Genomic DNA, 23,379 nt, shown 5'->3' on the forward strand with positions numbered 1-23,379 from the left:
CGTAGGTCAGAGCTGATCAACGGGGCCTGGGAACCGAGTCTTGGGGAGGAGAGCGGGAGCGGGGAGGCCCCGGCGGCAATCCTGCAGAGATGTGACCAACGGAATGAAGACACGTGGACGGGTAACAAGTGCAGAACCCGCATTCCCGGGGCGGGGTGACCTGACACTCAGTACAGCCACAGGGGGCCGCGCATTCTCATGCGACTCACAGCGTCACTTTCGGTGGCTGGGATTATTATTCTCTCCGTTTTCCAGCTGAGACGCAGACGCTCAGCAGGGTCACGTGGCTCGCCCAAGGTCCCACGGCCCGGGGATGGGAAGAACCACGCTCGTTTGGGTTCCAAATCCCGTAAGGTGCTCGCATCCTGGGGAACGGGCCGCCCTGCTTAGTCCCAGGCTCCTCCAGCTGGGAGGTCCCGGCAGAGGGACAGTCTGGGCGGGGGAAGGGAGCTTGAGTTTAAGGAGGAACGGCAGAGACAAGATGTTCTGCGTCGGCGGCTGCCGCGGGCTGCTCCCCTTATGGACGGGTGCCCTTTACGTGGCCTTTGAAACGGCCCGGGAGCACCATGATGTAAATGAGCATCAGATCTCTCCTCGGTAATTGAGAGCAGAGAGAAGGCCATGTAGAGTCAAATTAATTTGCTCTGAGACATCCGAGGCGGTCTCCGCGGAAGGGGCAATGGCTTTTTGATGGGCTGACGGTGCCTCGCAGAGCAGCAGGTCTCCGGCAGTGGAGGGAGGGCAGGGGGGGAGGGGGAGGTGCGTGGCTCCTCTGGTCCAGGACGCCTGCGGGAGGGGGGCTGGGGCCGAGCGCCCGCCTGCAGCCTGAGCCTGGAGCGGCGGCGAGCGCTGAGGTTTGATAAGGGGAGATGGATGTGGCCACAGACGATCATTGGTCTGTGGGGTTATAGTCTGTCTGAGTCTGGAGGGAGCGTCTTACTCCTCCTCCGCTGACGCCCATCCTGCCGTAAAGGGATCTGCCTGCCAGCCGGGGGCCAGGAAATGGGATGCTCAGGCCCTTGCAGGAGCTGCCAGGCTGGCCCTGCCTCTGGGCGGAGATTCCTGAACTGGGAGTCAGGGTGGCTGGGCTGATGGCAGACCCACAGGGGTGGGGACCTTGATTTGAGGTCTCCCTCATTTGTTCAATGTTGAGGTTGGCGTCCATGAGTTCTAACACTCCTTTTAATTTTTTAATTTATTTAAAAAGTATTTTAAAATTAATTTTAGAGAGGAAGGGAAAGGGAGAGATAGAAACATCAGCGATAAGAGAGAATCACTGATCGGCTGCCTCCTGCAAACCCCCTACTGGGGATCAAGCCCATAACCGAGGCATGTGCCCTGACTGGAAATTGAACTGTGACCTTCTGTTTCATAGGTCGACACTCAACCACTGAGCCACACCAGCCGGGCCCAACACCCCTTTTGAAATGTGATGATCACATCCACCTCCTTTTTGAGGGCCATGGAGGCAGCCTCTTTAAAGACCCAGCTCCATCGGTGTGGCTGGGTCTCCCCGAGAAGATGCCTGGGGTTCGGGCTGGCGTTACAGATGGAAGTGGCGAAGCTGGCGTTTCCAATCCCAGCCCCGCCTGCGCGATGTGGTGCGAGTGGCTTAACCTCTTTGATTCTCAGTCTGTCAGCCCGTAACGCGGTAATAGATACTAGCAGCCGCCTCCTGGGGTTACTGCGGGCACTAAGTGACCACCTGATGTATATATACACGCTCAGTACAAGGAAGCCATTACTCACCGTCAGTGCCTCTTCCCGCCTTTCGGCAGAGGAGTGCCAGGGTCAGGGCTGGGGGCAGGAGAGCATGTGCACCGCCCCTCCCGCTCTGCTGCTCTGTGACAGCTGCACGCGGCCCCTCCCCCAGCCCCTCTCCCCTCCCCTTGGGCCTCAGTTTCTCTCCGGACACTTAATGCAGGAGCTGGACTCCACTATGCTCAAGGACTCCCCCTCCCTGGCCTGCCCCTGCCACCATGCCCCCACCATGATGGGGCAGAGAGACATCACAGCGCCTCCAGCTGCGGGGTGAATGGAGCACTGGAAATAAGCAAGATGGGGGTATGGGGTCGGGGGGAGGGGCTTTAAAAGGCCAGAGCAAGCGGCGTGAAAAGCCGGCACCTTCCCTAGCCTTGCCCTCTAGGGCCCTCTTGCTCCCCGACGTGTCTGCATTTTAAAGAGAACACACAGGTGGCACCTGGCAGCGGGTTTCTGATGAGCCAACCCCTCTGCAAACCCTCGTCCTCAGGAGACATCAGTCACAGCATTAAAAGCAGCAGCAGCAGCAGCAGCAGCAGCAACAACAACACACTGCCTCTAGGCCAGGGGTGGGGAACCTTTTGTCTGCCATTTGGATATTCATAACAAAATCACCAACTTAAAAATTAGCCTGCTAGCCGAAACCGGTTTGGCTCAATGGATAGAGCGTCAGACTGTGGACTGGAAGGTCCCGGGTTCGATTCCGGTCAAGGGCATGTACCTTGGTTGCGCGGGCACATCCTCAGTAGGGGGTGTGCAAGAGGCAGCTGATCGCTGATTCTCTCTCATCGATGTTTCTAACTCTCTATCCCTCTCTCTTCCTCTCTGTAAAAAAACCAATAAAATATATATTTTTTTAAAAATTAGCTACTATTCGTGGCCAAACCTTTCATTGCTCACCCCTCATACCTTGGCAAGGCCAGACCCAATGGTTTCTCGGGCCTTACGTGACCGGATGTTCCCCACCCCAGCTCTAGGCTGTGGGGCCTGGTGCTGATCTTGGCTTATTCCCCCCTAAGGCAGCCCGGCCGTGACTTACCTGAGCCGCCTCCTACTTCTGCAGGTACTTCTTCATGATGCTCGCCACGTCATCGTCGTCCTTCGTCCCCGGCCCCGGCTCTCTGTTGCCGGGAGACGGTCGCTCTCCGTCGTCTCCCTTGGGCCGAGGGATCCTCGGCCGACTCTTGATGCTGTCGGCGCTTTTGAAGGACACGATGGAGCTGGAGGAGGAGGACGAGTCAGAGAGGCGGCCGGGGTCCTCCTTGGGCTCCGGGCTCTTTTTCAAAATGGTCTTTATCCCCGAGAGGAAGGTCCGGTCGGCCTCTTCCGTCTCGAAGTGGACGCTGGGGGGCCGGGAGCCGCCTGGCCCGTCTCTGGCGGCTCCGGCCGGGGCCCTCGGAGTCTCGGGCTTCCGGATGGCCGGGAGGAAGTCGTCAAAGTCCACCTTGGCCCTGCGCTCGTAGTTGAGACTCGGGAGTTTCCAGCTGAACGGGTCGCTGTCCGGGGGGTCCCCCAGCAGGTGGGCGAACTGGCGGTTCTGGAAGACCAGCGGCTCCTTGCCCAGGGCCGGGCAGCCCGCGTCGTCCGCCGAGGACTCCAGACAGCGCCTCCGGGGACGCAGCGTGGGCGACAGGAGCGTGTCCCTGGGTGCGGAGGGGGAGCCGGGTGTTCGCCCCACGCGGGGCCCCGATTCCAAGAGGGACTCGCAGGAGCTGAACCGGGCCTTCCGCCCCGGGGGGAGCAGCGGGGCGCCCTCCCCGCCCTGGGAAGGGATGCACCTGAGGCTGGCGGAGCGCAGGAGGCCTGCGGCTGGCTCAGCCGCGGCGCAGTCCTCCGTCTCCAGCGGGGACCTCAGCGAGCGGTGGCCCTGGTCACTGCCGGCCCGCGCCCTCCGCAGCGTGGACGCCCTGGTGGTCTGGTAGATGGGGAGGGTGGGCCAGTCCTCCAGGCCCAGCGCCGCGCCCGGGCCCCGCTGAGCCCGCTGCCTCCGAAGCCCTCCCACGAACTCCGACAGGGCGGCCGAAGGGCTGGGCAGCGTCTCCCTGGGCACCGGGGACGTGTCCGCCCTCCGAGGAGACGGGGACGAAGACAGGGCTCCCGGTCTCTCCGGGGGCATCCTCTGGGCGTCACACTCGTCGCCATCTCCCAAGTGGCAGTACTTCTGCCGGAGGCGGGGGGAGAGGGGGGAGAGGGACGAGAGGGCCTTGTCCGCCGCGGTCTTGCTGGGGGCGTCCTGGGCTCCGCTCGGGGCTGACACCCGCCGGATGCTCTGGGCATCGCCGGCCTCCTCCTGCGACCTGTGCCAACGAGAGAGACGCGGTTGGTGGGGACCATGCGGCTCCTGCCATTCGTGCCCGCGGCGGCGCGGGAGCCGCTGAGCACGGGCGCTAATGCTGTTTTTCTTTGGAAATGCCATCCCCACCGCATTCTCAAATGAACCGCGTGATTTAATGCGCAAATGCAAGCCAGGTAAATGATTTCTCGCTGCTCTCTGAAATGCAATTTCTGTCTCTAATTAAACCCAGCTCAGTGCGTTCGAGTAGATTAACACGCAGGCGGGACGCGTGACTTAGATTTACGAGGCAGGTCCTGTCTGACAGGGCGGGCCGAGGAGTAAGCCATCCGCTTCGGGGAGACCGGCGGGAGGCTGGCTGTTCATTCGGGGACAAGCCCGGAGGACAGGGCTGCCAGAGGGGCTTCGGAGAGCCAGTGACCCAGATGTGCGCCTCCGTGGGGCGCTCTGGGACGCCCTGATTAGTCCTGGGGGCGGGGAGGGGGTCAGGGGGGGGAGACCGGGCCCTCCGAAAGGGAGAGATTGGCATGAAACCCACATGGAACCAGGACCCGCACAAGGGGCCAGATGGCTTCTGTTCTGGGACGACACCAGGCCTGGCTTCCCTGCAGAGTCCGATTGCAGCAGCCGAGCCCGCCTCACTTTCCCTCCGGAAAGGAGGAAGGAGCTGGACTAGAAGATGAAGGATGCTGCTGAAAGGAGAGTGAGGCCGCAGTCCGCCAACCATCCCTTTAATAAACAAAAACCTGCTGGTCCTTCCTCTAAGACAAACAGCGCCACCCCCGCCCAGCTGCAGAGCTGTCATTTACAAAAAGCAAGAGGGGTGCCGACCGCCAGGGTTTGGGCAGGGCGGACGGGGGTGGGGCTGGGGACTGGAGGAGGCTGGGAGCGAGGGGCGGGCAGGTTCCCGGCCACTGCCCGCCCTCCGCATTGCTGCTCTCCCTGCTCACGGGAGCCAGCCGTCCACACAGACCGGTGGCTGGGATTCTGGCTGAGACCGCGAGGAAGGTCCCTTGCCCGGCACAGCCTGATGTCACCATTGCCACCCCAGGATCCCAGAGGACAGGGCTTTGGAGTCAGGGAAGGAAGCCCAGCCGATGGCCCTGCAGGTGCCGCCTGGAGGGGAAAGGAGAGGAGGAGGTTCATGGGTCAAGGTTACCGTGTGTGTGTGGGGGGGGGGGGGGGGAGGAGGGGGGTGGTGGTGGGGAGACACAGGGTCAAGGTTACGGTGTAGATGAGCCACCTCCATCAGCCACTCCCCTCACCGTCCTCAGTCCTCCTGTGGGATCAAGCTCCCTACTCCCAGCCCGGACCTGCCCTCTGGTTCACCGGCTGCAGCCATGCCAGTCCCCGAGGACGGCCGAGCCCCTCCGCCAGGGTTTGCATTTGCTGTCTGGGCAGTCCTTCCACCTCCTCCTGCACGGGTCACCATGTGATGACAGAAAAGCCCTGGGCGCAGGGTCTGGCACCTAGCCCCTCAAATACAGCCTCTCAAAAAATGAATTATTAGTAAGCGATAATGAATGGCTCTTCAAGATTAACAGTTAATGGCGATCGTTATTACTGCTACTGATCTCTGAATCCCCTGAGCCTGGCCCACCGCTGGGCTCAAGGGAAGCCTCCACGGAGGTTCCCAGAGGGACGGATGGAGAGGGAACGGTGGGCAGGTGCCCCCTGGAGCCAAAAGGGGTGGCCCCGTGGGCCTGGGGCAGCTGCCGCCTCCCACAAGGTGGCCGTCAGCTTCCGCCTCAGTCACCGCTGGACACGGCTGGGAAGGGAGCTGAAGGGCTCCTTTCTGATCACCCCAAAGTGTGTCTGTCAACATCGCTGCCTTGCAATCACTCCCCTAATCCACGGCAAGATGGCTTTCTCACTCTTTCTCTTTTTAATAAACAGCTCGGAGCTGCCGGGGCAGCGGGCTGCCACGGAGCTGACAGAAGTCATTTCCGTCCTGCCTCGGCCCCCGAGGGGAGCGGGGTGATGGATGTGTCTTGGGTGCTCCGTCTCATCCATCGCCTGCCACGTGGGGCGGGCGGCGTCGAGGGCTCCTGCCACAGAGCTGCCTGGGACTCTGCCATCTGCTCAGCCCGGTTCCCGCCCCGGTGCGGGCTGTGGACGCCAGGACAGGGAGGGAAGAGGAGTCACAGGAAGAGGAGGAGGAGAAGGAATCTGATTTCTGGCTTTTATAAGGCGCATGCCCCCAATGTCCTAGCACAGCCATTTGGGGCCGTGCCTGGCGGCCTCAGGGCCGCAATCACCCATCCCTCTGTCCAGGCCTGATGACTTGCGCTGGAAGACACACTCTCCTGTCCCCAGCCAGGGGCCTGGGCAGACTCATCCCCCGCCTCACCCACTCCCCTCCATCGGCCTCGCATGATGGATGGCTGGTGGATAATCAAGATGTCACCGTGCCTGCCTCCCAGACCCTTGGCCCAGGGAGGGACGATGAATAGCAGGCCCTCGGAGCCGCTGGGAGACAGGGGTGGACAAACGCCAGGCGGCACTGAGATCCTCTAAGGAGAGAGTCCAGGAACACCTTGGACTTCTGCCACCTGCCCGTCAGCCTAGCCGCAGGGAGCCCTCCTGCTGGAACTGTTTTCCATACGAGCGGGCAGAGCTCCGGGAATCAGTGATTCTCACGCGGGATCCTGCGCTGAGCAGAACGGGAAAAGGACTCGGAGAATGAAGGCATCGGTCCAGCCCTGAGCGAGCCAGCTGCTGAGACAGGTGTCCCTGTTTGGCCCACGCCCCTGCCCTGGCCAGTCTGTCTTGTGACGGAGCCCCATGTCCCTGTGGCTCTAGCACCGGGACACGCTCCTTGAATACCCAGTGACAAGTGAAAAGCACACCCGTGGGCGTACGTTTTATATATATATATATATATCATCTCATCAGGATCAGACTCCTCACCCATCTAGCAGATGAGCAAACTGAGGCTCCCTGGTGAGAAACCATTAGCCCAACGTCATGCTGCTAAGGGGCAGGGCCTGGGTGTGAACCGGAAGCTCATGCTTTTCCCTTCCCTGGCATCACAGGCCCTCGAGGTAGACAGCTGACAGAAACCCGGACCGGCATACCTCACATCTACGTGTGAGCACCTCCCCCACACCACTGAGACACGATGAACCAAAAGAGCGAGATCCGAGGCAAGCAGACAGATGCCGGGTTCGCTGGCATCAGACACCATCACACAGCGAAAAAACACCATTTCCAGGCCTGAGAGCCCGGCGGGGCCGGGGCCGGCGGAGCTACAGGGAACCTGGAGGCTTTAATGACACCATGAATCATCCCCAGAGGTGTGCTGTCACCCCCCCGTTCCTCATCCGCACCCTGAAATTAAAGAGGAAATTAAAAATGTATTGATGTAAGACCGGCGAGGCCTGGAAGGGAAGCCAGATGTCCTCAGAAGATGGCCTGAGGCCTTGTAACCGAGGCCAACACGGCGATGGATGGTCTGTAATTACACTTGACAGGGTGCCCAGAGCCGTGCTCAACGCCCTGGAGGAAGGAGGCATTTGTGGAGTCCCTGGAGCACACAGGTAAGTTCCAGATGATTCTGGAGGGTAACAGCTGCCTTACGTGGTGCCTTTAGGCTTTCCAGATCTACTCAGTTTTATCCCGACAATCCTCTAACGCAGATACTGTTGTCATCGTCCCATTCCACAAACGAGGTTCGGAAAGGTCAGTAGTCTGTCGTGTGGTAAATGGGGAAAAGTGGGTTTAAGCCAAGGAGTCCACCTCTGGGATCCACGCCCCCTCACCACTCTGCTCCACCGACGCTTGTCCCATTGTGCAGGTGAGAAAACCGAGGCTCCCGTCGTCGTGGTCTAACTGTACACAGTGCTAGGCTGAGCTCAGAGGAAGATGGGCCCTTCCCCTCCGGAGGGCACGCTGTAGGCCTGGAGACTGGCTGACCCACGGAGAAGAATCAGCAGCGCAGGAAGTTCATGGGATGGAAAGAGTAAGGCAGGGGTGGGGAACGTCTGGCCCTCGGGCCGTATGAGACCTGCGGAATCATTTGGTCGGGCCGGGCCAAGGCCTTGGGGGTGAGTTAATGAAACGTTTGACCAAATAAGTTGATAATTTTGTATGGCCTGCTGTTAATGATGTTATAAGTACCCAAGGGCCCTGGGCAGGAAAAAGGTCCCCCACCCTTGGGGGAAAGGCATGAAGGGATGGGACGATGAGGGGTTGTGGAAATGCGGACAGAATGAACTGAGGGCTCCATCGGCCTCATCTGGCTGGCCAACACAACACCCCTCCTTACCAGCCAGCCCATGCCTCTTCTCTGGACTTCAAATAGACTCAAAACCAACTTCCAGGTCACAATCTAGAGTGAACTCCGGGAGTAGTAAAGGTGTGGTTCTGATTTGGGTAGAAAATACATAGGTCTGACTCACTTTTGAAAATTTCACGAAGGCGTACGGATATGGAAAACCACAGGGATGTGAGGTATGTATATTTCAATAATAAGTTCACTTAACAAAAATGTAGCTCAATGAGCAAACCACCGATTCAGGAACCATGTGTTGGAGCTTTAGTGACGAATCCAAATGGTTTTATGCAAACTTGCAGCTACCTTAGTGAGCCTCGGCACCCCGCAGATCTGCCCGCCGGGACCTGGAGCTGAGGCCAGGGAATGGCCCTCTCTCCATGGACAGCCACTGGCGAGGGCCGAGGGCTCCGAGGATGAGCCCTGGACAGAGACACACGTTCCCTTGCTCTGGCCTGGCGTCCAAGGTTGGTTTGCTTGCCTCGAACCCTTCCACACCCTCAGTCTTAACATCTTTCCCTCTAGTCTTCCCGATTCTGAGAAACCCTAAAGGGAGCCCCCCCCCCCCCCCCAACAATTTGTCCCAGGAAGACACGGAATCATGTTCAGAGAGGCCCCTTGGCCAAGGACGTCCGGGATGAATTAAAATGATCTCCAGCTCTGGTTCTGAGCGCGGAGACCGGTGAATAAATGTACTATTGGAATGAGATTAGCATGGATGCTTAACCTACTTTGAGAACAAGCTGTTTTTAATGCTAAGTGCCATCCATTCATATTTACATAATTAATGAACTAATTACAAAGAAGTCTGATCTAATCATCGGAGCGGGCTTCACGTGACCCCGTCCTTGGCTTTCACGTCCGTGGAAGAAATTGCCTTTCCTTGAAAGTAATGCAACTTTCTTTTTACAACAATGCTCTATAATTTAGACCTCTTTATTAATTCAAGCCAGCCTTCTTGCAGATAAAAAAACAACAGGGGGGCGAGAAGGGGGTGGTGGCGGTGTCTAAATCTCTTTCTTTTCAACGAAAGAACCACGAGGGAGGAGGATGGGGCTGGGAATGTTTACAGAAAGCAATTTCCCTCCAGAAAAAGGGATACGTTGTCATGCTATTTTTTTTTTTTTTTTTTTTTTTTTTTTTTTAGCCAAAGGAAAAGCAGTTACGTTACGTCGGCACCAAAGCGAATGCTACATACAACAGTAATTAGCGAAGATTACACAGTAATTAAAATCACGATGATTATGTGAGTGAGAATAATTTATACAATAATCTCCACGTTCGCGTTGCGAGATGGTACACGGCCAACAGCAACAGTGGAGAGCCGTGGTTGGTAATAAATCGAAGCCACGGCATCACGGATTATGGGCTGATGGATGGGCCACTGAGATGGAGGGAGAACTGTCGTCTCTGACTGGGATACACGTGATTTTACCAGGACTTCCCAAGGCTACCAAACGGGAGCACAGACACTATGGGAAGTTTGCTTTCTCTTTCTCCTTCCCCCGTCCTTTACTCCTCCCCCTTCATTTTTTGTCTGTGTGATCTTGTTCACTCCCATCATTCAGTCTTTCCCTGATAGAGACCATTTGCTTTGCTTAAAAAAAAAAAAAAAATACACACACACACACACACACACACACACACACACACACACAACAAAACAAGAGTCCCTTGACCCAGTATCATTCTCCCGCTCCAGCTAAGGCACTCTTTGGGGAACCCCTTCTCCCGCAATGTTCCTGTGGTTTGGGCGGGAACAGACCCAGCCCCCCGAGCTAGGTGAGAACCCCAGCGTGAGCCTGAGGTAACAGGCCCCTTCCTTCCCTTTGTCCGTTCTGACTAGATCAGGGACAGACACATTCACTCTGGGCCAGTGGGGGTCCAGCTCGGGACTCTGGAGAAGGAGGAGCCCCCTTCACCGCCCACCCAGGGTGGTGCCCACATGAGCATGGAGCTCAAGGCCGCCATCTTCCTGCCTCAGAAAGGAGCCAACACGGAGGGAAGCAGAGCAGGGAGCCTGGTGGTGATGGTGGTGGTGGTGGTGGTGTCAAATCCCCACAATCATTTTTTAAAATTGAGTTTAGAGAGAGAGGAAGGGAGAGGGGGAGAGAGATAGGAACCACCGATGGGAGAGAAACATCAACAAGGATCGGCTGCCTCCTGCACGCAAGGCTGGGGTCCCGTTGGGCGTGGGGATGGGTGTGCAGAGGGAGCTGGGGCTGGGGGAGGTGGAGAGAGCCCCTTTACCACCCGCTAGAAGGGCAACGGCTCTGAGGGGCAGGAAGGAGAAGCCAATACCCAGCAGGACCCAAGTGCGCTGCCAGCCCCTGAACAGCCCCTGGCACACCGGTGGCCAGACGTGAAGATACACTCCTGAGCCAAGTGTGGCCGCCACCCCCAAGCCCATAAACTCCACTCTGGGGGCCACGAGGGTGACATGGGTCCCCCTTCCAGAAGCTTCTGCCTTTATGGCAGCAGCGGCACGATGCCCGGGCCGTAAATCACCAAGCTTTAGCTGTATTTCCCCGGAGCTGACGTCCCCTTATAAATTATACAGAGGATGCTGGTATGTTTTTGGCAGAAGACGGCTTTCTCCCTCTCTTGTTTTCAGAGTGACCTCTCTCAGTCAAACCGGTGTGCCAGGGGCCACGGGGATGGGCAGACAGGAGTCTCCTTGTCACACAGAGGGATGTGGGGATGACCTGCTAGAATCCAGTCAAGTTTAACATGCAAATGATTTCTGACCCAGAGCACCCTTTGCACATGTGCATAAGGATGTGTGATTTTATTTTTTATTTTTTTGAAGCCTTACAGGTTAATGGCAAATACCCAGGAGGTAACTAAAAGTGAAACCAGAAGACCACAGTTAATACACCATGGCATGGCTTTCAGAAGTTATATAGGCCTTCAGAAGGGGACAGGCGTGGGAGTCTGATAAGGAAAGAGTGCGGGGTCTATGGTTGAGGGAAGAAGTGCAATGTAAGAATTTATATGTAGAATAATATACACAACGGAGCATCACATCACTGAGGTTTTTTTAAAAGCCCACAAATATGCTACGTACTTACTACAAGAACATATGTGTTTATAAATATAGAGAGAGAGATACGGAAGGATACACGCCAGACTGGAGATGGGTAATACCTTTGGAAAGGGAGCTGAGATTGGGGTGGGGGCCAAGAGCATTTTCACCTTCTCGGTTATATTTTAAGTTCTTGAAAGAGGGACGCATTCACAGATTCCTTGTGAATCTATGAATAGCAAGAGCTGGAAGTCAAGGCATCTGAATGCTAGGAAAAAGACCAAATCTTGATGTTCTAACAAAGCTAAAACCTCTGAAGGAGAAGTCATCTGGTCTTGTCTTTATACTGACTCACCATTAAAAAAAATACAAAAATACTCAAGCGACTGTGTTGATTTAAAAAAAAATTATCAACAAGAACTTGGGAAAATGGGAAACAAGAACTTGCCTTAGATGAAGGGCAGCTATACTAAACACACAGCTATTTTTAAAAATGTTCACCTTGTGCTATTTAAAATCATTTGGAAAATCCCGTGTTATGAAGAGCCGCATTAGATCCTCATCATTTCAACTATTTGGTGTGGTCAATACAATTATATTTCCTGTTATTCAGATGAGGAGGTGAAGGCCCAGAGGAGGTCACTGACCTGCCCAAAGTCACACAGCTAGGAAGTGGCCGGGACATATTGTCCTTGCGTCGGACAGAGGAAAGGAGAGGCTTCACAGTCTGAGGTTCTTTGAGATACTGGCCATCCAGAGGCAGCAAGGAGACACTCTTACCTGGGGCTGAGGACGCGGCTGCTGATGGCCGACTGTCGAGAGGGGCTTCTCACAGTGTCTGTGGCCACAGACAGAGTACAGCTCAGCCAGGACCGCAGGCTGCCCTCTGGCTGGGAGCTGAGGATGGAGATGTTATCTCTAGAAGCAGAATGCAGGACACTGTCACCATGATGACAGCCACAGGAACAGCAATAACTGGACAGTTGCCCCTAACGGAAGCCAGGCCTTGTACTAAGGGTTGTGTGTGCATAACCTCAATTGATTCTCCCAACACCATCCCTGAGGGGTCGTAGCTGGTGATTTCCACATTATACAGATGAGAGAATGGGATTTGGGAAGGCCAACTTGGGTCTTGGCCAAGGTCACTCAGCTAATAGTGATAAAGTTGGGTCTTAATACTCATGCTACTGATCACCGCTCTTCCTTGGGAAGATAAATACTCTATTATGGATGTTGAGGCACCTCCAATTTTAGAGTATATTTGGCACTGATTTTTATACCAAGTGATATGTTCACTGAATATGGTAAGTGTGAAGGTCCTAACTCCTTGCCTGCCTTCCTCAGAATCCTTCTATCTGATAAATATAAATGTATTTATTAGAAGAATACTCTATGTCAGACACCACTGGAAGGAGCTATAAACATGAACCCAACATTGACATGTCCTCATCATAGCATAGAAGACATCTGTATAAATGATTACGAAAATAAGGAGAAGATGATCAATGCCATAGAGTGGGACAGAAGGCAGGTTCTAAGGACAATGAAGAGGAACCTTTATTGCTTCTTTGAAGCATAGAGAAGGCATCCACCAGTGGCAGTTGAACTAAATCTCGTTGGAAGGTTAGGGCCTAACCACGCGGGGTCTGGAGAAAGGAATTTTAGCCAGAAGCATACACACAGGTAGGGAGGTCATAAAAGGGCAGAACACGGATAATATGGAAAGTAGGAGTCCAGGGTCAGAATGTGCAGGGCTCAAATGTCGACTTAAAAGTCTATTCTGAGGTAACAAGGAGCCACTGAAAGTGTCTGTGGAGGTCAGTGGCATCATAAGTCCTGGACATCTCTCTGTGTAAAAGAGGCTGGCCAGTTCGATAATACGTGCCCAGTGCTATATATTACGAGCACGGAGCCAAAGCTCTCAGGGGCATTGCTGATCATTCTCAGAGCAGGCCTGGATGTTCCCTCTGCAGACTGCACAGAGACCAGGGGCTTGCTCCTGGCTGTGGTGTCAGCTGTTCCGCTCTGCTCAGGGTTACTTACATCTCCTTCCTGCCGCTGCCACCGCAGTCCACCGCCGTCTGGACACTAGAAGGAGGCACAAGAAAAAGTCGGTTTATCCTCCTGTTGCCAGGGAGTGAGGTCTCTCTCTGCTGGACAGCCAGGCGTACTTCCTCACAGGTGTCTGTTGAACAACAATGGTCAACTGAACCCAGCACAGGAAAGTCTTTATAGCCATTGAAGGCACATGCTGCTGTTAATTGGTGACCACTATTCCCCCCAGGGGACCCCAGGAGTATGAGCCCCATGGGGGCTGGGGGTGTCTCAGTATTTCAAGTCACCACCAGGTGGATTTTGTACAAGCCAAGGATTATTGACCATGGCAGGTCCTTAAGTTTGTGCACCATGGTCCCATGAGCCCTTGAGTTCTAGGAAGTCTCACAGGGGCTAGGCAGGGGTCTTCAAACTACGGCCCGCGGGCCACATGCGGCCCGCAGAGGAGTCTGATCCGGCCCGCCAGGTTTTTTGGGCAGTGAGCGCAGCCGAGGTGTTACAGTAGGAATTAGTAGTTCATATAGTCCGGCCCTCCAGCTCTCTGAGGGACCGTGATCTGGCCCCCACTTTAAAAAGTTTGAGGACCCCTGGGCTAGAGGGTCCCAAACCTCCCTTTCTCATGCCAATCAAAAGATGGCTAATAGTCCATCTTAAGCTAGAATTCTCTGTAGGGGTTTGCTTTGGTGTAAAAAATGAGGGTTCCACTTCAAGGAGGGAGTTTGAGACACACTGAGCCTTTCACTATATGAAGGAAGTGTTGCTGGACTAAAAACTCTATGAGCAGGTCCATGTTAATCTGTTTCCTACTGCATCTCTTTGTCTTAGCACAAAAGGTGCTCCATTGATGATGGTGGTGGTGAAGATGATGGTAATGATGATGATGATGATGATGGTGGTAGTGGTGAAGATGATGGCAATAATGAAGATGATGGTGGTGGTGAAGATGATATGATGATTTTAACCTGTTGAGTGGGCAAGCTCAGGCCCAGGAAGGCCTTGAGACCTGTCTGTGGTGCTGACCCACATGGCAGTGCAGCCACGGCTGGAACCCTCATCTCCTGATCCCTGTAGTCAGTGCTTCTTTCCCTCACCTTGGCGCATGAGGTTTTTAAATAAATGTGCCAGGCATTTGTGGGCAGGAGATTGATGATTAGCAACATAATTAATTGTCTTCTGTTGTATTCCTTTAGGGCAAGTCTTTGCCAGACAACTCCAGGCTGAATACAAACACGGCCGGGGAAGTAACACATGAGTGCACCGGGCCCGCATCACAGTGACAGACACGAGTTCGCCAGAATGACAGGCCAGTTACAGGCAGAGAAGAGAGACCGTGACAGGAGGAAGGGGGAGAAGGGGCATGCTTGGCAGGACAGCAGAGCGCGGTCATTAGACGTGTGGGTGATGGAGTCAGCCTGGGAGCCAAGTCACAACCCATTACTCACTAGGTGAGCTGGGGCCCATCTCCTGACTTCTCTAAGCAGCAGCTCGTCTCTGTAGACTTGGGATGATAATGGTACCAATCTCAGAGACTTGTGTGAGAACAATATATGCAAAACAAGTGGGTTGCACAGCCCGGCCACAAAGTCCCCAGGAAAGAGTGGCCATTAGCAGAATGCCCATTTGCTTTCTGTAACGCCCGAGTAGGCAAGCAGTGTGGAGCGCTCACACCTGTGACCCCCACTAGCTGGGTATCCAGGCCTCGCAAGCTACCAAGAAGCCTACAAGCCAAGTGGCTTCTGTGGCATCACCAAAACATACACCACGCTGCACCAGGGTCCTGTGTTTAATTTGGAATGTGGCATCAACCTTTTTAGAACATGGGGGAAATTCTTTGAAGCTTTCCTCCAGTTCTTGGGCATGCTGAGTACTCCAAAAGGGGAGAGCAAGTTAGAAGGTCAGAGAATTGTAGAAAAAGAGATGCGGGGAGCTCCAGAGCCTGTCTGAGCAGAGCCCGGGCCCACTCATAAATAAGCTCACTCAGAATGATGCCCTCATGGCAACTGTGATCTCTGCTTAGACCCAGATATTTCTACTTGTCCCACTGCAGTCCGCTTTCAGCCAAGTGAAGAGGATAATATACAACCGAACTCAACACAGAAATAGAGGACTCTTTCTAGAACATTCATCTCAGACGGGGCCAGCTGGAATGGATACACTCTCAGCTGACCCTCTAGTCAGAGGTCATCCTTTGGCCTCTCCACACTCCCCTCTTCCCCCACCCTCTTCTCCCCTCCCCCCCAAACCACCAGCCAAGGAGAACAGGCAGGGTAGCTGCAGACCCTGGGCCGGGATGGCTGGGGCTGTCTGTCAGCTGACGCATCCCTCCCTCCATGACTAATGAGCGTGCTCCGAGCCTGGGGTAGCAGCCTGGAGCCTTTCCCCATTAATCTAAGAAGGCTGGCGCCCCGGCCCACGTTCCCAGGCAGTGCTCCAGAGCGGGAGAGCACGCGTTTCAACGCTGCCGCGTGGCCCACCTGGCTTTCTGAGCACGTAGCCACGTTTCCAGCCTGGAAGGCCTGTTACGCTCCGATCTAATTCCCAACATGGGGAAATGTGACTTTTTATAATTTGAACAAGTCTCTCAAAGAACCTCACCTCCAGGAAGCAGCCCTCTCCCTCCCTCCCGGCGCGGGCTGGAATCCTAATTGAGAGCTCAATGTGGAGAAGAACCTCGGACCGATCCCGCAGGCTCCCGTCCACACCTCCTATCCCAGGTGACAAGACAATTAAGAGGGAAGTGCGGCGCGGAGCTGCCAGGACGGGAGGAGCACAAGCAGTGCTGGGGCCGGGGCTGGGACTTCTGCTCTGGACAGCGGCTCCATGACCTAGCCATGCACTGAGCCCTTGTCTATCGTTGACGGCCATTTTAATCGCCCTGTGACCAGAGGACATAGCTTGTCCAATATTAGTTCTCCAAAACGTGTTGAGACCTCTTCGTGGGCAATTTCTCCCAGTCGTCCCCCATCCCTGTGCTATTCCTGAAATCTGTGCTCCTTGTCAATTGTAGATCCAAGTTGCAGGGTGGCGAGTTGGGACCAAGGCCTGCTGAGAGGAAAGAAACGCTCCCTGGAATCACGTGGGGTCAGGGCCGGCTTCTGCCCTGCCCGGAGGGGCCTATGCTTGCAGTCACGCTCTGTGTCGCCGTCCTGAAACTCCGAATGCTTTTGAACAAGACCGCCCCTATTTTACCTCCCAGTGGGCCCGAGAACAATGTAGCTGATCCTGCCTGGGGTTCCGGAGCACATCAAGGAACCCGGGGACTCGGGGCTCCTGTGGGCATTTCCAGAGAGGAAGGAAGGTGGAGAGAAGGATGAGAAGGTGGAGGGAGGTAGGGTGGAGGAGGAGGAACGGAGAGGGGAAGTGCTTTTCTCTCATTTATCCCCTCAGGTAAAGGGATGTGGGCAGCCTTTACAGTGTGGCCAGCGCCGGACCCCCCTAAACTAACCCAGAATGAGGCCATTACGGCAGCTTTGATCCTCAGTGAGGCCCAGGTATCTCAACTTGTCCCGCTGCGGCCTGATTTTTAGCCAATTTAAAAGGACACACGTTGGAAAAGGTACAATATGCACTCAGCACAGGAATACAGGACTCACTTCCAGAGCATTTGTCTCTGAGACCTCAGTCCCTAGGTGAGACGCTGCTTCTTGCTTCTTGTCACACCTGCCCAGCCTGTCCCCACACCCCCGACCACGGCCCCTCTGCTCCCCTTTCCGATTTTGTCATCTTGGTAATTTTTAGTGTTTATTTGAAAAGGAATCTCTTACTATGCAAGTGAAGATGGTTAAAAACAAACAAACAAGCAAACAAAAAAACACCCAAAAACCATTGTTGGCAAAAAAAATACACCAATCCTACAACAAAACACAAGTAAACTCAGCCATCAAGTCCCTTTATAACAAACTCAAAAGCCCTAGCGTTTCTATTTGCAGAAGAGCTAGCTGAGCATCAAGTGGTAACATCAGCAATTGGAGTTTGTAATTACAAACGCTATTCTGTCACAACACTAATAAAACTGGAGGAGGGGCGGCGGACGGGGCACCCCTCCGTGTAATCACGGGCTGGGAGCAGCTGCGACATCAGTATCTGCCATTTCACCAGCAATTTGGCAGCTGTACAAACGCGTAGGGAGCGGTGGAAACACTCGTGTGCAGGGAAGCCATATTTGCAGAAATTGAAGACTTGAGATTAAAGCCCTCTCTTTAGGTACAGAGGCGAGAGCATGAGGTTTTACAGCCGCTGGGTCTCCTTTGAGAAGATGCTGGGCACGAGCAACTTTGTGGGAGAGTTGGAGGTTACCTGCCTCTGAGCAGCGTAGGACCTGCCCAGGCCTGCGTGGTGGGAAGAGTGAGTTCCCGCGCTAAGATCGGCCGAATCCAGCACAACGTTTACGTGAGCAAAATCTCCCGTGGAGGGTGCTGGTGTAGCCGGGTGTGTGTGCATGCTCATTGTAGAGATATTAGAAAACGGAAATAAGCTTGAAGAAAACAAAAATTTAGGTCACCTTGTAATGCCTTTTCTCTTGGGATGAGAGTGTTGGTGTGTTTCCTTCCAGTCTTTTTTCTTGACGAGACAGAGTCAACTCTGACACAGTTGTCCGGTTCTTTCCACTGGCTAAACCACAGTTGACTTGCAACTCCCTATGTTTCCCTCATTACCCGTCTCATGCCTACATCGCCCCCCAGTCAGTTCAGGCCCCTGTATCCATCCCATTGGAAGGAGTGTGCCAGGCAAAGGTCTGGGTAGGAACCTGAACAGCCCTGGGTTCTAACAGGAGAATAGTGCGAATTTGCTGTGTGACCTTGAACTTCTCTGAGGTCAGGATCCTCAGCCTGTCTTCTGAGGAGGAGAGAAGTCCAGGCACTGAACTGGAGTGGTCTGGCCGATCACCAGCCAGCTAATGGTGTGCCCTTGACTTAGTTGTTGCTTTTGTAAAATGTATTCTTATTCTGCACAAACATGGCTCACAGAGCAGTTACACACCCTATGCGTGCAGCTGATGTTCATCTAAGTGATATTCATCTATTAACTCATTTAATTCTCACTAATAACCTATGAGGTAGGTAATGGGTTGAATATACAAAATATCTGTAGATCAAAAGTTGCCGAATCTGCCCAGCTTGCATAGCCCAGTGGTTGAGTATAGACCTATGAACCAGGAAGTCACAGGTTCAATTCCTGGCCAGGACACACGCCCAAGTTTCGGACTCAATCCCCAGTGTGGGGTGTGCAGGAGGCAGCTGATGGGTGGTTCTCTCTCATCAATGATGTTTCTCTCTCTCCTCTCCCTCCTTCCTCTTTCTGAAATCAATAAAAACATATTAAAAACAAAGTAGCTGAATCTTGGCAATTTGATGCGGTTTGTCCAATAGCATCAAGTCCACTTTACAGATGAGGGATTAGGCCCAGACTGGACATGTACCTCGCCTGAACTCACACAGTGAAATCCCTCTGCAGCCACCCCCCAGGCTGCCCCACCCCCCAGGCTGCCCCACCCCCCAGGAAGCTTGGCAAGCTGGGCAAGGTGGCATCCTGTCTTTCCTCATCTGAGCTAGCCAGATACCTCCCACCCCAAACACATCCGGGCCTCCCAGCAGAGGCGGCCCCCAGACCCCTGAGTGGGAGCTCTGGCCACTGAAGACCGGGAGCCCCCCGGGGTGCAGCCCCCGGGACCCCGTAGGTTACCTCTCCGTGTCACTGTCGCTGGACGCCACCTCCTCCAGGGCCGCCTGCAGGTCAGCGATCCTCCGGATGGACGTCTCCAGGTCTGTCTGGAGGGTCTGTCTCACCGTGGCCAGCTCCTCCACGTACTTCTCCTGGAGACGAGACCACAGCCACGCTTAGCCTTGGGCAGGGCCCTGGGGAAGAGGCAGACCCCGGGCTCAGCCTCGAATGCACCGGGCACCGATTAGCATGGTGGGTGGGTACCCCTCTCTGGGGATGGGCTTATCAAACCCTCAGAGGAACGCTCTGGGTTTTACAGGGAGAGTGGATGCGTGAGGGCCTCCAGAGCATGGCCCGTGGCCGGACTCCCTCACCTCTGCTGGGGGTCCAGCCCGGGGCTGTGCTTTGAACCTGCCCCACCTGCAGCCTGGGCAGATGAGGAAACGCATGAACCGATGCATGTTTCTTGGAAGCACCCCAGAGGGTGCCCCGGAAGCTGAGTCTGTGCCCCAGGGATGGATCTGGAGCGTGAGGTTGAGGGGGAGGGCAGAAGGAGAATGGTTCCCTTTCGACTCTGTCACCTCAACTCCCCCAGCTTTCTGTCCCCCAAGGCGGCGAAGGCAGGGCTGGCAAGCCGCCGGCCTTCATATGGAGGCCTCTGTGCCCAGCTCTGTATTCGGTGCTTCCCGCTCCTGACCTCACTGCCTCCTCACAAGTCTGGCATATGGGTCACTCTTACTGCTCCCATTTCACAGATGAGAAACTGAGGCCGGAGGCGAGAAAGCTTAATGGCAGAGCTGGAACTGAGCTGGGTGTATCTGACTCTCTTCTTCCTGCCCATCCCTTCACTCTCTGACACCCCCAATCAGGTCCTGGGAAATCTGTGACTTCCCCTTGCAGCATCTTCCACACAGTGACTGCCAACCTAGGGTGGGCATGTCCCCAGGGGACACTAGGCAATGGGCACGGACATTTGTGGGTTGTCACAACTTCGGGGCTTGCTCCTGGCATCCCGTGGAAAGGCCAGGAACGCTGTTCACATCCTACAAGACAGAGGATCGTCCCCCTCCACAGAGAACGACCCCGCCCAAACGTCACCAGGGTCCCATCTGAGAAAGCTCTAGTGAAATGTGGAAACACATCTGGAAATTGATTCCACGGGGAAGGGCCGAAAATGCAGAGCCAGGCTCTGGGCTGGGGATGCTCGGAGCAGTGCTATCGACGCCCGGGAGAAGCCGAGAGCCGCCTGGAACCAGTCCTGGGACTGGGCAGGGGAATCCCAATGTGTGACTCTGCGGCCACGAGGCAGACATCGCCGTTATCCTGGCAGCGGGGACGGCCTCCGTGGAATAATGTTAAGCAAATGGAACAGAATAGGGAGCGATCGTGCCCATGTCTATGCAAATTACGAACACACACTTGGAGGAACACGGGAGAGCTGAGAATATTCATGAGTGGGGGAGAAAGGGGTTTGCGGACAAGGTTTTTCCCATAAGCTGTTCTAATGATGTTCGTTTTTCACTGCTGTGTTAAGGAAAAGACATATGTCAGCTGATCGGAGTGTGGCGAGGTGAACAGATAAGGAGGCGGGGTCAGGCCTCTGGGTGATTCTCAGCTCTTGGGTGACTGACCAGCTGTGTGGCCCTGGGCAGTCCGCAGCCCCTCTCTGAGCCTGGGGTCACTCTCCTTTCACTGGTGGGTGAGGAAACTGAGGCCAGCACGGTCACCGAGGGCAGCCAGGAGCAGAGAAGAGATGGGAGCCCTGCTCTGCCACCTCCTACTCTCTTGATCTTTCTGGGGCTCTGTGTGCACACCCCAATGCAAGCCGGTAAGGGCCCGGCTGCTCCCCACTACCAGGGCACTCAGTTCTCCTTGGGGATGGGCTTGTCTGTTCACCCTGTGCTAAGTGTGTGCTCTTCCGGCTTGAGAGAGAGAGGAGAGAAAGAACCGAGACAGCCCAGGAGCCACGCCGAGTGGATAAGAGAAGGGATGGTGTGGAAAGAGAGGCAGGGACTCGAACAAGCTCAGTGGGAACACCCCCGGAGGCAGATTTGGGAAATTTGGAGTCTGTGTAATCAGCAATCAGCAAACCTTTCCTGCTTCAGCTGGAAAACCACCGAGTCTCTGATTGCAGGGACCAGGTGACTAGGATGCGGTGGGCTTTTCCTCGGGCAGACACAACCAGGCCCCACCCAGAGAGCGAGAGCGCTGAGACACGGGGACGTAAGGGAGGAGGGGGCACAGGGAGGCGCCGTCAGGCCTGGGAGCCGGGCTCCTTCCAGCTGCCATGACACATGACTAACGAAGCCCAGGACAGGGTCAGGAGGGCCACAGGCAAACGGGGTCGCGATTCAAAATCAGGCGTGAACTTGGTCTTCTCAGTCATTCTCTCTCCTTGGAGTCTTGGAGCACAGAGAGAGACATGGGGGTGAGGGGGAATGTTAGAATATGGCTACTGAGATAGATGTAAATAGCAGAAACATACCAAGAGACATACCATAATGCCCATATTAATCTGTAGTTACAATACAGTGATATATAGAAACACAACATATTGACTATGTATTCACTACACAGATGCTCCTGGACTTTAGGTGGGGTGATGTCCTGATAAACACATCATAAATTTAAAATATTTTAAGTGGAAACTGTATTTAATGCGCCTGACTAGCTGGACGACCTGACCCAGCCTCCCTTCATTGCGCTCAGAACGCGTGCATTATCAGCAACCCCACGGTACACTGAGGTGCGGGGATAACGGATTCCTTCTTCTCACCAGAAGCAGGAGGCACGGATGGGCCTTCCGTGGTCATGATGGGATGCAAAACCACAAAGCACGCGACCCAAAACACTGGCGACACACACACTGCAGAGCCCTATCGCTAGTCCAGGAAAAGATCAAAATTTGAAATGTAAAGTACAATTTCTGCTGAATGTGTGCGTATTGCTTTTATGCCCCTATCAAGTCGAAAAATTGTAAGTCAAATCATCGTAGGTCACCATTCATTGAATAGACATTTATTGAGCACTTAACTATGTGCCAGCACTGATCTAGGCAGGGGGAATAGAGACAGAAAGAATCCTAACTTCCATAGAGCTCTGTTCTTGCAGGGCCCTGTCTATCTGTATGCAGGTGTCCAGAACACACCCTCACTATGCATGCACAGTATACACCATGTGCACAGAGATCAATGCAATAACATGTAGCATGTAGCATGTAGCATGTAGCATGTTTGCCTGCTGGCCTCCCAGCACTGCTCAGGAGAATCATGCACCATGTGGCACTCTCAGGCTGCTCCCCCTGCAGCGTGCTGCACAGAGCTGCAGGGAGGGAGCGGTTCAGTTGATAATTAGAGGCTGCAATTAAAACCGTCTCCTCTTGTGATGTTCAATTAGAGGCTAATATCTAAAACCGTTGTTTGTTTTCTCTGCCCAGGGCAGCTGTCTTCAGCGGACCCTCTTCCTGCCCGCCAGTGCCCAGGACGTCAGATGGCAGTTCTGAGCCTCACGAAGCTCGAGGCACCCCCCACCCAAGACCTCCCAAAGTTAATTTCACAAGTTTTTATTATAGATTAGACAACCTCAAAACACCCCCAAAACATGATGAAAAATCTTTTTTTTTTTTTTCTGGTGCAGTAAAGACTTCATGTAACAACAACAACAACAAAAAAATTACACACACACACACACACATGCTATTATAAATGTGTGTGTGTGTCTGAATGTGTATGCACCTGTGTACATAGATAGACACACACAAATATTCCTACTCTGACACATACTTAATAAACGAATTAATAAATGAATATATTCATTTCTATTTCTCGCATGTTTAAGCACTCTGCTAAATTTAAAATACCGTATCTCACACAATCCTTTTGAGAAGCCTCAGAATCAAGTACTCTATAAGAAGTAATTAAGTAGCTGGAGAATATTACCCCAAAGTAATAGTGGAGTTGTGAGCTGGGTGTGGTGAGGTATCGGGTGATTTTTATTTTCCTTTTGATATGTCTCCAGATACTCTGCAAGGAATACGAATTACTTTTATTGTCAGAGAGCTAAAAAATCGAAGACTTCATTTCTCTCTGACACTACAAGGCACAGTCCCCTGGTCCGTCTACCTGCTCACTGCCTCTCAAGGTCTTATTAAACCCATTTTACAGATGAGCAGGCTGAGTCTCAGAGAGGTTAGGTCTCTGGTCCAGGGACATGCGGCCAGGACATGATGATCTAGAGTCGGGCCTATGTTTCTGGAACCCAGCCACAGCTCTTTCCCCTGTTGCCTCTAGTTCCTGCTTCATCCAAGGGTGC

At 54.1% G+C, this 23,379-nt stretch overlaps 1 protein-coding gene across 1 annotated transcript in view; it reads right to left on the reverse strand.

Moving 5' to 3' along the window:
* The window catches only part of MYO18B (myosin XVIIIB), a gene marked incomplete at its 5' end in the record, with an annotated part of 150,699 nt that overhangs the window by 211 nt on the left and 127,109 nt on the right, over positions 1-23,379 (reverse strand). Inside the window, 4 exons of the mRNA XM_084868469.1 lie at positions 2,801-4,058; positions 12,133-12,270; positions 13,396-13,440; positions 19,090-19,220. Of these exons, the coding sequence (XP_084724595.1) occupies positions 2,813-4,058; positions 12,133-12,270; positions 13,396-13,440; positions 19,090-19,220 (1,560 nt within the window). The 3' untranslated portion in view covers positions 2,801-2,812. The remainder of the gene's footprint in view (positions 1-2,800; positions 4,059-12,132; positions 12,271-13,395; positions 13,441-19,089; positions 19,221-23,379) is intronic.

The sequence above is a fragment of the Pipistrellus hanaki genome, assembly GCF_964339955.1.
Source record: "Pipistrellus hanaki genome assembly, chromosome: 19".
Taxonomy (NCBI): domain Eukaryota; kingdom Metazoa; phylum Chordata; class Mammalia; order Chiroptera; family Vespertilionidae; genus Pipistrellus; species Pipistrellus hanaki.